The sequence below is a fragment of the Punica granatum genome, chromosome 7 (assembly GCF_007655135.1).
Source record: "Punica granatum isolate Tunisia-2019 chromosome 7, ASM765513v2, whole genome shotgun sequence".
Lineage (NCBI taxonomy): Eukaryota > Viridiplantae > Streptophyta > Magnoliopsida > Myrtales > Lythraceae > Punica > Punica granatum.
Genome location: NC_045133.1, coordinates 3,702,529 through 3,715,287, shown reverse-complemented (window position 1 = coordinate 3,715,287; position 12,759 = coordinate 3,702,529). Strand labels below are relative to the sequence as shown.

Genomic DNA, 12,759 nt, shown 5'->3' with positions numbered 1-12,759 from the left:
ACAAACTTCAACGATGATAGTGAACCAGATGGAAGGCGACCTTCCCACTCCCAGAAGGAGTGCCTGTAATTGCGAGCGAATAAGTGAGTGCGCGGTTCTTGTCCCCCAGGTCGAGCCTGTATGAAGTGAATTATGGGTCGTCATGGTGATCGATGTGTACATATGTGTAGTGTATACATGAATATTTGTATCATAAACCCAACTGGAGAGTAGAACTAAAAACCAGCTGCTAGAAGCAACAAAATCATATATATATACTTTCACTAAGAAATTAATAGTGTCAGGGATGAATTTTAGGGCATAAACTTATGGAAAAGTGCATTTCTTCAAGTTTCGGAAGAACTCGAAGGAGGAGGAGAGCCGCAGAAATCTCCTTTACACTGCCAAAGTCTATTTCTACATCGATGCTCCGCAAAGTAGGGTTCACGCCGCCGAAGTCCATAATTTCTACATCCTCCTGGCGCCCCCAGATGAGGAACAAATACTAGGAACAAAAAGGAAGCGTAAACTATATATATATATATATATATATATATGTAGATCTATGTATATGTATATAGATATAGGAGTCCTGCATCACCTGCATAATTACTATTTATATGTTTTGTTGAGGAGGGGATCGTTTTGGAGCTACTAATACTGATGATGTTGGAGTTGCTGATGAAATTAACTCCATCAATTCGACGTTTATTCATTCATTTTTTGGCCATTAATTAATTACCTTAAGCGTATCCTTTCTGAAAGCGAGACTCCGGTAGCGCTGCTGCAGAGAAAGGCCCCTGATAAATGTCTTGTCAATTCTTTGATTCCTCTGAGCTTGCTGATCATCGGGGACCCGTTTTGATCTTCGTGTCACAAATGGCTTCAAAAACTCGTAGTATCTAAGGCATAGGATAATAACCACTAAAAGAATTTCACATACGGGAAAAAGGACGTATAACTTGGCTAAATAAATTACTTGGCTTTAAGCGAAATGCATAAATTGACAAATAACCGGTAACCGCATCGATAATTTAAGAACGGGTGATCTTACCTTTTTCAAACTCAATTTTTTGCAAAGTATTGAAGCGCGTGATCCGATGTAGCATGGATGTCTGAGAGTGACTCGCGTACCTTGACTCGGATATTCGCCTGATTCTAGGCGGTTCAGGTCGGGGCGCATGAGTCTTTTTCATACCACTTCCGAGCAGATCGATCAGTCTTTTGATTCCTTCGAGGTCCTTGCATAACCCTAGAGGACCCAATGGATCGGTTGGCACCGGCTACAGGTCGAGCTGGCCTGCATCACGTAGTTTCATCTTTTCTCAAAATTCATTTTCAATACAAGGACAATATTGTTTGTTCTTAATTTACCGACAACCCTATGGTTATGATAATCGAAACACTTCGGGCAACGGGTGGAGATAGGCAGCCTGTGTAGGCTCAGGTTCATCTGCATTGTCCGCTTCACCTGACTGAAGTATTCCCGTTATCTTAGCATAGCTCCGGGCATTTAGAACGGGTTCATCTATAACAAAACGTGAAATTTGGCTAATTATACACTTTGCATAATCAAACATGGGCAATTAGGCAAAAGGGGGATAGATTTTGGGTCCTTAGGCGAAAATATGTCTCTGTCATAATTTGTAAAAAAAAACTGTACTGTCACCATGCAGAACAATCTAAAACAGACCCATACATACTTAGTTGGCCTAGCACTGCGCCCACCCATATTCTGTTTAGGGTAGGGTTTTGTTTGCCAAGCAACCCCGGTTCATAATTTGTTATTCACGTAAATCCGACAATAACACACAATTTGTCTATTCTCTTCTGTCTTGATATGCTTTTTATCTATTTTGTCTATTTTTCATGTGGTTCAAGCCCAAGACTATAGGATACGAGGCACACAGGGTCCAAGGCCGTGATGTTCTTACGAAATCTGAAAACAACATTTAAGGAGAGCACGTCATGTATGCCATGAATCCGCACACAATTTTCGACTTTGAGCTCATACAGTTTGGGTGCATCGATCGCCAGACCAGCTACGCCGTCAGACAAACAAATCAATCTCACCTTCTCTAGGAGAGGGCAGCTGGATATGAGCTTTTCGAGCAAGTCTTTAGCAATCTCGACATAGGAAAGCTCCAGTGTTCTCAGGTTCTTGAATGCTCCTCCTAATCCGGACGAAGGTGGTCTTACAGCACAACGGCATAGATTCAATGGATCAAATCATGAAAGGAGAACAGACTGGACGACAACTTGCAGATGCCCTCCGAGAAATGCAGAACCAGTTCACTAACTTTAAACCTTGACAGACAGGAAATCAATCGCTCGACCTCCGGAACAGGTGGAACTTTTCTGCTAGAGATCATGAACTTCCGTATCGGGCCAGGGTGAAACAGTAGGACACGATACTTCATTTTCTCCCACTCAGAAAGAGCGGCATCCAATGAGGATTTATTCCCAAAGAAACTACGTTTGGGTGGATCGCGCTGATGATCGTCGAATACGAGCTCGGGCTCGGGATGCATTGTCCACTGATACCTCCAATTGCTGGACAAGACGCTGGTTCTCACTGCCTCTTTGAACGGCAAGAATGACAGAATCCGGTCTATGATCCCTGGCAATTGGCCTAGTCTGTCCAACTCTTCCTCCGCCTCCTTATGAGAGGTCATTTGGACCGGACGTACGTTCTGTTCACATAATTTGATCGATCACAATGAAAATTTCAGTGCATGCATGGCAGGTTTTCATCAGATTTTAGATCATACAATTAGTCATAACAAATTTCGTGAAAAATAGAATTAAAACAAAAAGAAAAAAAAGGATATGTAAAGAGCAGAGAATATAATCAAATCGAACAATCTAAAACCAGATCTCTAGCCGGCCACAGATGCTAATAATTTTTACGAGCGATCAATGACATAATCAACTCAAGAAGCCAGGTTATATATACTGCTATAGTGAAGAATAACAGAATGATGATATCACGGCCAAAGCCTTCTATCGATGTGGAGAAATCAAAGAACATAAACGTTTTTTTTTCTTTTTTGGTAATAAAAGAACATACACGTTGGTTATAAGAAAATCAAAAAAAAAAATAATCATCTTTTCTTGACGAGCAAGCAGGCTGCAGCATGCAAACGCATAGGGAAGACGACAAACGAACCACTGAACCATGGTTGCAAGTAAGATTACAAACACAAACTCAATAGCATATATCACAGAACTTTGGAGCTCAACATGGAATATAAATAATTTTAAAAGAATTTCACCTAATACAGAATATGAACCATGGTTCTCGTGCATAAGAGATCGTATGGTTGTAAGTAGGAAATTTATACATGTGATTTTCTCGTAGGTTTTGCGGCTTCTGTCTCAAAACTACTCTGCAATTTGACGATTTTGAAAATAATTTTGCTATTTACAATGAAGAATCCTAAAAACATATAATTTGATTTTTAAAAAATTTGGTAAGATTTTAATTTCCAAAATATTTTGGCAAATAATTTCAGAAAATATTAGATTATATAAGTAAGTATAATTATTAGAATAATATATATAGATATCTATATATGCAGCAGCTGGGTCTTCGTGTTTGTGTCTTTACTTGATATACCGCAGCAACTTGTGATATCTATATTCTATATTATTATAATATTTGTGTTTCTATATATATCTCTGTATATAATATATATATATAGATTATATATATATATATATCTTATATCTATATACAGATTCTATATATACTATTGCGCTCGAGCTTTCCTGCTGGTCCACAGCGTAATTTGCCTAGAAAAATTCTCGACCACAAGTATGTCGTAAAATATATCATATTCTCTTACTCCAGGGAAAAAAAAAAGATTGAGTTAATAACCATATGCTGTCTATTTGATCAATGAACTGTAATTTGTACGTGCTTGTCATTATTCTTAAGTTTTTCTTTGTTGTCTGCAAGTTGGCCCGGAAACTATAACCTGACCGACCGTCCAAACCAAAAAAAAAATATCAATTGATGCCATGAAAAAATAAAAAATAAAAAAGATCCAATGCCCGTGGATTTGTTAATTAATGCATCATATATTTTAGATCTAGGTTTGTCATGGAAATGCCCAGTAGGTGAATCGATCTAGCAAAATAATATAGACAACAACAATAATATCGCGAATCAGAACAACAACAATAACAATGATAATAATAATACGGGAATCTATCATGTCGATACCTTTGCATATACCTTTGTTTTGACCAAACATCCTTCCATCAGCATCTTTAATATATAAACATGAAACATGTTTAGTAAATTGCTGCAACTTGTCCACCAAGTTGTTCAAGATATGAATAAAACAGTTAACCCTGACGTATAATTTTATGCATGCACCGGCCGGGCGACGTCAACTTGTGCAGCCGGGTGATATGGCTTGGGGATCTCTGCCTGATGCTACAACTCGATTGCTAGTCGAGAGTAGGAAGTGCAATGTTTTACTGGAAAATGATCAGGTAAATCGTCTGTTTAATGACGGAGCAAATATTTCATAGGATAATTTACATGTTTTCTCAAGTTCGTATTGAAGTTCTCAACGACGTCCATTACATGTTCATAGATTACATATAACTGTCAAATCCTTCTGCGATCTAACTGAATTATCATCGATAACTATTCAAAAGATCTCGACCGGAAGTTTAACCGTGTAAAGCTTTGTCTCACCGTACTGTCTGAGGTCACGCGATCGTTTGCTCATCGGATGTCTCGCATCAGCCTCTATGAAGGGGAATCACACTTACTCATCAATCTGTCTCTAATGGTTGCATGATTTTATATATTGAAATTCCTCATAATTTGTCCCTCCAAGGCACTCAGAAGAATATTAGGCCTCAATATTATCAGTTGTCTGTTCGTGAAGTTGGGTTTTGTCAATCAACCACCGTTAAAGTTACGCAGTACTTAATTCATCACTCGACGTCCTCTTGATTGGTTTGAAGCAATCAATCCTGCCCGATATGAAGCACTTGAAATCCAACGCGTTACGAAAGAATTCGACCTCTGTGCTGAAGATTGCCCTCTCCAGCCTGTGGTCCGATAGTTTAGACTCGCCCCTGTCATACAGGCTCTGCTTCAGGCCCTGCCAAATTATCCGGTCATGCCTGCAGGAAAGGCCCATTACTCGTATATGTTCATTATCAAGCATGACTTTATCTACTGGCTCCCCATCCAATAGATCAGATCAGGTAAGATTTACCATGCAAGAGCTCGGAACTTCTTGCTTTTGCAGATCTCTTCATTGCAGCCATAGTAAACTTCAGAATTCGGGCAATATTTGTAAGTTCGGGAGGGAATTTGATCGCTCCTTCTTGCCAACCTTGGAAGACGCGGCCCTCCGTGAGCTCTGCCTTCAGCTCTTGTATCCGAATAAACCCATATTTTTCAATAAGAATCCATGACCACGACCCTGCACAAAGCTTAGGGTGGACTCAAATACAATGTCTAGCCATCACATCGTGTTACTTGCAGAAGCCCTAATCAACTATTGACGAGTAAGGTTCGTGTTACTTGTATAATGATTGCGAAGCTCATTGTTGATGAGCTGCCATAGAATCTTAGCCTTATATATCACCAGTCGGATGTCCGTCAATGTCCATGCAATTACACTACAGAAGGAAGGTTCAGCTTTCCCTAAACAGCAATCAATTGTTGTCCACAAAGTAGACTGTCATCGACAACGGCTTGATGAATACTACTCAATCTTGACCTTTTAACTGCTCTGAAGTGCCAAGTCCTCGAGTAGTCCAGAACCTCCCAATAACCAACACCTATAAGCTATCTGTAACTAATAATTCATTTCTTAATTCGGCAACTTGCCACCATCGTGCTAAACAAATCAGCCAATAGAACATTAACCTTGAGTGCGAAGAACAACTTCCTAGTGGCATGGGTCTTTTTTTTTACTGTAATATTCTATGCAGAACAAGAACAAATAATGGAGTAAGTAGCAGATAAACACGATCCTGCGATATATTAATAGGATTGTTTAGCTCCTTTCTCTTCCAAAGGCACACTGAACATCAACTACGGGCTCATCGGATTCTTAAAAGCAAAATAAAACAACTTGCTGCAATTGCAATGACGACAAAGTGAAAGACGTAACTTAGATATTAAGTGCACTATTATAACTGTTCAGAATAATCAAGAATCACCCCCCGTATCGACTATTTAAATAAGAGGAAAGTTAAACAATAAGGAGTCAGAACTGATAAATCTAACATGTTCAGTGTCAACTAAAATCTAAAACTACAACTTGAATAGAAGCCTTTTTAGCTTGTGAAACGAGGATGATGAATGTATCATCAAACATTTGAACTCTTTGAGATCAAAGCACACTGAACCTTCAGCAATATGCTCTTGTCGGTGATGTCCTCTGATAGCCTCTGTTATCACGATGCCAAAACATAAACCTGCCAGTGTTTCATGTGGACAGAATCAGCCTACTCAGAGAAATGCGAGACATTACACATTAATATAGCTCCTCCAGACACATCTTACAGGTAAAGAAAACACTGACGACTAGATCAAGCCCCAACCACCGGAGCAATTATTCTACTAGTAATCATCATGTCATTTCATTTCACATAAATGACAGAAAACATTAGAAAAAACAGCGGCAGACAAACCTCAGATATATAGCATTTGGAGCTGATCACAGAATCATCAGTGTCACCTCAACAACCATCCTAAAGCAAAGAAGTTATCACAACCATCAGTTATGTTCTTCCCTACTAGACGAACTCAATGGAGAGGGAATAAAGGTAAAGCCCTCCAAAGGGAAACTCTCCAGAAGACAAATTAATTTCATGGTCTTATCATTATTAGGGTAACCACAATCTACGAAAAACAAAATCAAGTGGAAAACTTTCATCTACAGTCGCAAATGTTCTTTGCACGTTAAAGATGTGGCACAATATCTAATGTTCGAGTCAGTTCTAGTGCTTAACATCAGCACTGACTTAATGAACAACTTATGTTTGTGATAAGAATATTTTGAGATTTGATTGTACCTCCAGTATAACTTTTGCTTCAGGATCAAATGCTTTGCAGAGAATTTCATAGCTCTTTTCAGCCAATAGCTGTCACAGATGAAGTATGTGAGAGATGTTGAAAAGAACATGGGGACTTGAATGACTTCATAGTTTAAAATGGTACCACTAGATCTACTCTTGATGGAGATATAGCTGAAACAACATATCTGCAAAAGAGCAGGAACATTCATTAATTATCAAACACCGAATGAAAAGGATGGACATATTGGGAGAAAGAAAAAACACCACCTGATCTACAGCTTCAATTTTTTTCTTTTCTCTGGTCACAAGGGAGGCTCAAAAATTTTTAAACAAGAGTCGTGATTATAACCATGGAACCTCGTCAGTCAAAAAAATCAATTAGAGAATTTCAAGATAGAATTTACCTCAATCTATTTGTGTAGAAATTCAGAGCCGGCACATTTGCTTTTTGAACAGTTAGCATCACAGCACCCATGCGATTCTAGAACACACAAAGAATGCGATCGTAAAAGATTTCATGCCCGATGAGTTTCTTACATAGGAGTGACATTGGAAGTCAACGGCAGAAAATCGAAGCAAGATCATCTTTGGCAAGGAAACTATAACCAGTGCAAGATGCTCACAGATATGAGTACTGTATTTATTAGGAGCCAAATGTATTTCCACAAACTTGTCCATGTACTAACTATTTTATGAGCTCAAGTTGAGATATCAATGAATTGTTTTAAAAGCCAAAGAAGAAAAGGTTTGGCACCTTGCGAGCAATTAGCTCAACCAGTTGCATTAAGAATTTCCCCAGTCCCTTTCCTTGAGCACGAGGTTCAAGCTGTAGCTCGTAGACATAGAGGACGGGTAGTTCCTCCTCCACAATAAACCGGTAGTGGACAAAACCAATCAAAGAACCCATCTGTCCTGCAGTTTTCTTGGTAACAGCTTTATCATCTGATGCCAGTGGCACCACGTTCACACCTTCGTTGGTGGTCTCATGCACAAATAAATAAAGGGCTTCAGGAGCAACCGTTTCCCGGCGCTTCACCTTCTCCTCTTCGGGCCATTCTGGTCCATATGGCCCCTCCATGTTCATCTAAATGTATACACTCCAAATAACAAACGCCACTGGAAGATTCAGTTCCAAGACAACATTCGGAAAGAAAAACCGTCCACTATTAAATTTCTGAAACGATAAAGCAAGTGCGGCTTCTGCTACCTTGAGTATGTTTTGTATGTACTGCTTAACCGAAGACGAGAGGTGACTCCCGTGCCCAGATTCCAAGCACACAGATAGACCTGAGAATCATCAAAGAACGATACTTTTTTCCTTCCCTCCCTTTCAAATGAATTGTCAAAGCACAACCCAATAGCAAAAGCAGATCAGAGCAGAACAGGACAGAGGAACAACGTGTTACTGCCAGAACGAGGAAGTACCATCTTTACTGTAACGGCGGAAGTCAGGGAAAGAAGCGAGAGGGTCGCCGTCGGAATAAGCCGCTCCGATCAGCTCATCCACCGCCTTCTTCTTCTCCAGTACCTGCGATGATTCGCACTTCATCAGTATGCCTATCTAAATGCCGAAGCCTCAGTTCAGAATTCAAATTGTCTCGTGCTCACCTACCTCCCTGCGCTTGAGCTTCTTCCCTCGGTTGCCGCCGCCGTCTGAGCTCGGCCTCTTGGGATCCATCACCGAAACCGTAAATGACCGTCGACTCCGCAGCAAGCCCTCCTCCCCCACGGATGAACCGTTCCCTGCGATCGAGCTTCTATGTCTATGTCCCAGAGGAGGACCGTGGGCTTGGGTCCCGTCGGGCAGCTGGTCCACTAAAATGGAGAGAATTATTAGAAAGGGCATTTTGGGCTTTTGCAATTCGGGTTTGCATCAGTTTCAGGTTCGATTCTGGTGACATAACTCGATCCTCATTGAACAAACTTCTATATCGTGCATGACTTCCCCATTTCCTACCCTTTACTTCTAGGCCAATAGGTTCGTACCTGATGCTAAACTCATTGATCCAGGTCCGAAACCCAAGAGGGGGTTATGGTTACGGGTCGGAATTTCTTCTGAAGTCAAAAAATGTTAGCAAATATCCAACCCCAAATGGACCTTGTATCAGCGTAACTGGCCGGTATGTCGAGATCATATGTGTTGATATGATCAGATAAGGGACCCTGGATTGGATGGTGGTTATATGCAGATTATGCCGGTGAAGGCTTCTGCAGATGTTAACTTTGGAAAGGATTGGTCGAGCTTGGTGATGGGTAACAGTTGTAGTCGTATAGCCAACTTAAAATGCTGCAAGAACCGGCATCCTCTCGGCCTGGACTTGTGTACTGAACATATCGATGTTTTTAAGACCATTACCTGCATCTGGAGAAACCGAACAGACAGATGCGGTTGTTCGCTACATATGAGTGCATCTGTTAGGTGAATTAGGTCACCAGAGCAAACTACAGCTCGACAGTAGATTATTTCCGAGTCTTAATCACCATGGCATCGACTTATGACCTTGGTTTTCCAATACTAGAAGGGAAGCGGAATTCACACGATGGTTTCACCACGATCCCGGTTGTACCTTGCCAAAAATTCTCTCTTCAACTTCAAGATATCTCCATGAGACCAAGAGAGATGCTAGCCGTGTATCAGTGATACCAAGGACTCTCTTGCTACACATATTGAATCACTTCTCCTCATGTCCATGATCAGATGCTGAGGCCCCGTTTATTTTCCCGAAATTTGATTTTAACTTTAACTTTAACTCAACACACTACACAACAAAAACACACGTTTTCCAAGTCAAATTTATAACTACATCTTATTTGTCTTTTTCCACAATCAAAATCAAAATCAAAATCAAAATCAAAGTAACTTTAACTCTGAATCCAAACGGCCCGTGAAGTTCCAAAGAGTCACGAGCTTGTTCAATGGCTAAAACCCACCTATTAGCCTCACCATATACCATGCTGATTTATAATGGGAGGGTTCAGGAAATTTGCTTTGACAAAGTACGTATGAGATCAATTATTTAATCAGGACGAATCTAATCGAATGCTTATTAACGAAACTAAGAATTCATTCGCTTTAGATTGCCCCTCGACTCTCAACCGGAAAATTTGAACCACTATTCGGAGTTACTCGTGCACATGGATCTGCAAATTCATTTGCCTATCCAATCTTCAGCTTTCAGGAGATCCTAATAAGAACACCGGATTCATCCAAAGCAATATCGATGGCGGTCAAATCAAACCTTGCAGGATATAAACCTCCCACTGAGAAATGCAGTCTTCAAGAACCAAGAGGAAGAAAGCATTCTTCATGCCCATTGAATCATTTCATTCGATTTCCACACAAGTATCCGTTGCGAATCTGCCTTCGAACTGAAGCCCCACACAACATTCCAATCGACGATAATTTGGCAATAAGCAATCCCGACTATAGTATTGCATCAATCTTCCTAGTTTCCCAGAGCTTCTTTCTTCGAGATATTACTTCCCTCCTCAACACTAACAGCTAATCATGTAGCAGAAGCAACTAACTAGCAATCTCGAGTTCTCAACCCTAACATAAACAGAGATTCCGCGAACGAACATCTCAACTAACTACCAATCTCGAGTTCTCGGCCGTAAAATAGACAGAGATTCCGGGAATGAACATCGCAACTAACTAGCAATCTCGACTCTAATGTAAACAGAGATTCCGCAAACGAACATCAGCAACTAACTAGCAATTTCGACTTTAACAGAAACAGAGACTCCGCAAACGAACACCGTTCCGGTTCACCCAAAATTCAGATCCATGAAATACTAATCTTTTCTGGAAAATTAGCAATTTCGAGGTTTCCCCTGATGCCAACAGCTGAATAGGCAGAGGAAATCACCCCCTTCGTTTGTACAGAAATCGCCATGGAAGTGACATACATGCTTTCTCCAATGTCATAGTCATACATCTAAGTACTGCTACAGAATATCAATCAAACTGACCGTTCTAGGTTTTCCAGCCCGCAGCAGGAAGAAGGAATAAGAATCAGGGCGGGAGAGAGCTATTTACAGTAGCGGTCGGCCTTCTTCTTCACGCGGTCGTCGAGCGCGTCCTCGACTGACTGGGCCTTGAGCTTGGGGTCGTACCCGAACTTCTTCGTCTCCACCGGGAACAGCTCCTCGTACTTCATCTTCTTCGCCGCATCGATCGTGTAGATCCCCTGCCCATCTCCGCCGCCGCTGGCGTCGACGTCGACCTCACCGTCAGGGGCGGCGGCGGGGTTATCGGGATCGCCGCCATGGTCCTCGGCCGGCTTCTTGTGCTTCTTCTTCTTGTTCTTCTTGTCGATGGACTTGCCGCGGGTGGCGAGGGCCCCTCCCTTGAAGGACAGCCTCCCTCCCTTCGCTCTCTCGTAGGGATCCGACATTGCCGAGTGGTGGACGGACCTCTGTGAGCGGGCGGATGACTGGAAGAAGAAAACTCTCCGGCCGTCTTCTTAGTCGGCCCACCGCCGCCTCCAGAAGGATCGATTTGGGCTCATCACAAAGCGGTTGGTTGGGCTTTTTTGGGCCGCCAGGCTTGAGTTTGAGACTTTTCATGGCCCGTGGTTTGACTTTGGGTCTGCTCTCCTATGTTAATCGATCGATTGATTGATATTAGAGGTGTTCGGTTCCGAGTACCCTGTTTTTATCACGATATCTGGACCCTGCCCTATAAAGAACAGGTTCCAAGATTTTGGAACCGAACCTTACCATGTTGAGTCATGGAACCGGAACCTACCCGAAACCTGTATTATCCCACAAGTTTCGGGTACCCTGTTGGAACCTGTAAATTTTTTTGTCTCGCTAAATAAAATCGAAAATATCTCATCTATATTCAGTAATTATGCATAACAGAATGTCGACATAGATTTAGATTAAATCCACAATACATTTACAACAAAAAGTAATATGTCTTATCAATCTATCTACAAAACTAAACATTTGTAATATAATTAGGCCTCACCAATGATGAACCTATCATCGTCAGACCAAAACTGCCGACGATAAGGAATGCAAAGCTTCCACCAAGAGAAAAGAGAGACGGAGAGGGGAATACGATAAACTAAAAGGGATAAATATATCTGAATACAACTATGTAAATTATTATTTGGTCCAAGTATCCGTTCCGGTTCCGATTATGGATACCTTATATGTAGGAATCAGAACCGGAACTTGTTTTTACTGATTCCTAATTTTAATACTCGGACCCTACCCTATTTTCAATACAAGCTACCCGGACCCTATCCTAAATGGTAGGTTCCAACCGATTCCTAGTATACCCGGTATCCGTGCACACCCCTAATTGATATCAATCGGTTGATTGATTAATTATTAGGGGGTGTTTGGCATGAGAATTGTTAGATCTCGGGAGAAATTAGCACTGGAACGTGAATTTCAGCAAATATGTAAAATAAAAAACGTAACATTGTTGTGTTTGGTAATTGATTACAGTCGTTTTGTTCTTAAACTCTCTCCTTCGTTAAGGATATCCTTTGAGAAATGTGAGTCATTTGAATAGAAAACAACTTTCCAAAATTTTCTGATAGATTGTCATATCTACAAGTTACATTATAACGGTGACAAAATTCGAACTCATGAACATTGATTGCGCAAGATAAAATTAGGCGACGTTTTCATTTTATCCAGCCTATGAACTGCTGCTCTCGGGGCTCAATTCGTCCCTATCCATAATTTACAATAACTCATCAG

At 41.0% G+C, this 12,759-nt stretch overlaps 2 protein-coding genes across 6 annotated transcripts; both read right to left on the bottom strand.

Annotated features, from left to right (window-relative positions):
* Positions 1–6,104: 6,104 nt before the first annotated feature.
* On the bottom strand, positions 6,105–9,055 carry LOC116215348 (N-alpha-acetyltransferase 40). 5 transcript variants are annotated; one of them, XR_004158453.1, is made up of 10 exons: positions 9,025–9,055; positions 8,651–8,853; positions 8,464–8,566; positions 8,246–8,325; positions 7,793–8,122; positions 7,443–7,519; positions 7,181–7,336; positions 7,036–7,104; positions 6,652–6,711; positions 6,105–6,435 (listed from the first exon to the last, which is right to left on the bottom strand). XR_004158453.1 is itself a non-coding variant. In XM_031551029.1 (9 exons), the coding sequence occupies exons 1-8, from the start codon at positions 8,882–8,884 to the stop codon at positions 6,700–6,702; spliced, it is 948 nt and encodes a 315-aa protein (XP_031406889.1). In that variant the 5' UTR covers positions 8,885–8,920; the 3' UTR covers positions 6,105–6,435; positions 6,652–6,699. The 5 variants fall into 5 exon arrangements, 1 of the variants encoding a protein (XP_031406889.1); XR_004158454.1 differs by lacking the exon at positions 9,025–9,055 and having other exon boundaries at positions 7,181–7,223; positions 7,306–7,336; positions 8,651–8,927; XR_004158452.1 differs by lacking the exon at positions 9,025–9,055 and having other exon boundaries at positions 8,651–8,928.
* A 1,750-nt stretch (positions 9,056–10,805) lies between these two features.
* On the bottom strand, positions 10,806–11,500 carry LOC116212743. Its single transcript, XM_031547419.1, has one exon. It carries the CDS (start codon positions 11,433–11,435, stop codon positions 11,070–11,072), a length of 366 nt encoding a protein of 121 aa, XP_031403279.1. The 5' UTR covers positions 11,436–11,500; the 3' UTR covers positions 10,806–11,069.
* Between the last annotated feature and the right edge of the window lie 1,259 nt (positions 11,501–12,759).

Coding starts and splice junctions, on each gene's coding strand:
- LOC116212743 (XM_031547419.1), bottom strand. CDS start 11,435: ATGTCGGATCCCTACGAGAGAGCGAAGGGAGGGAGGCTGTCCTTCAAG.
- LOC116215348 (XM_031551029.1), bottom strand. CDS start 8,884: ATGCCCTTTCTAATAATTCTCTCCATTTTAGTGGACCAGCTGCCCGAC. Junction 7,520..7,792: donor TTGAGCTAATTGCTCGCAAG/GTGCCAAACCTT, acceptor TGTGTGTTCTAG/AATCGCATGGGTGCTGTGAT. Junction 7,224..7,442: donor TTCTACACAAATAGATTGAG/GTAAATTCTATC, acceptor GCTCTTTTGCAG/ATATGTTGTTTCAGCTATAT.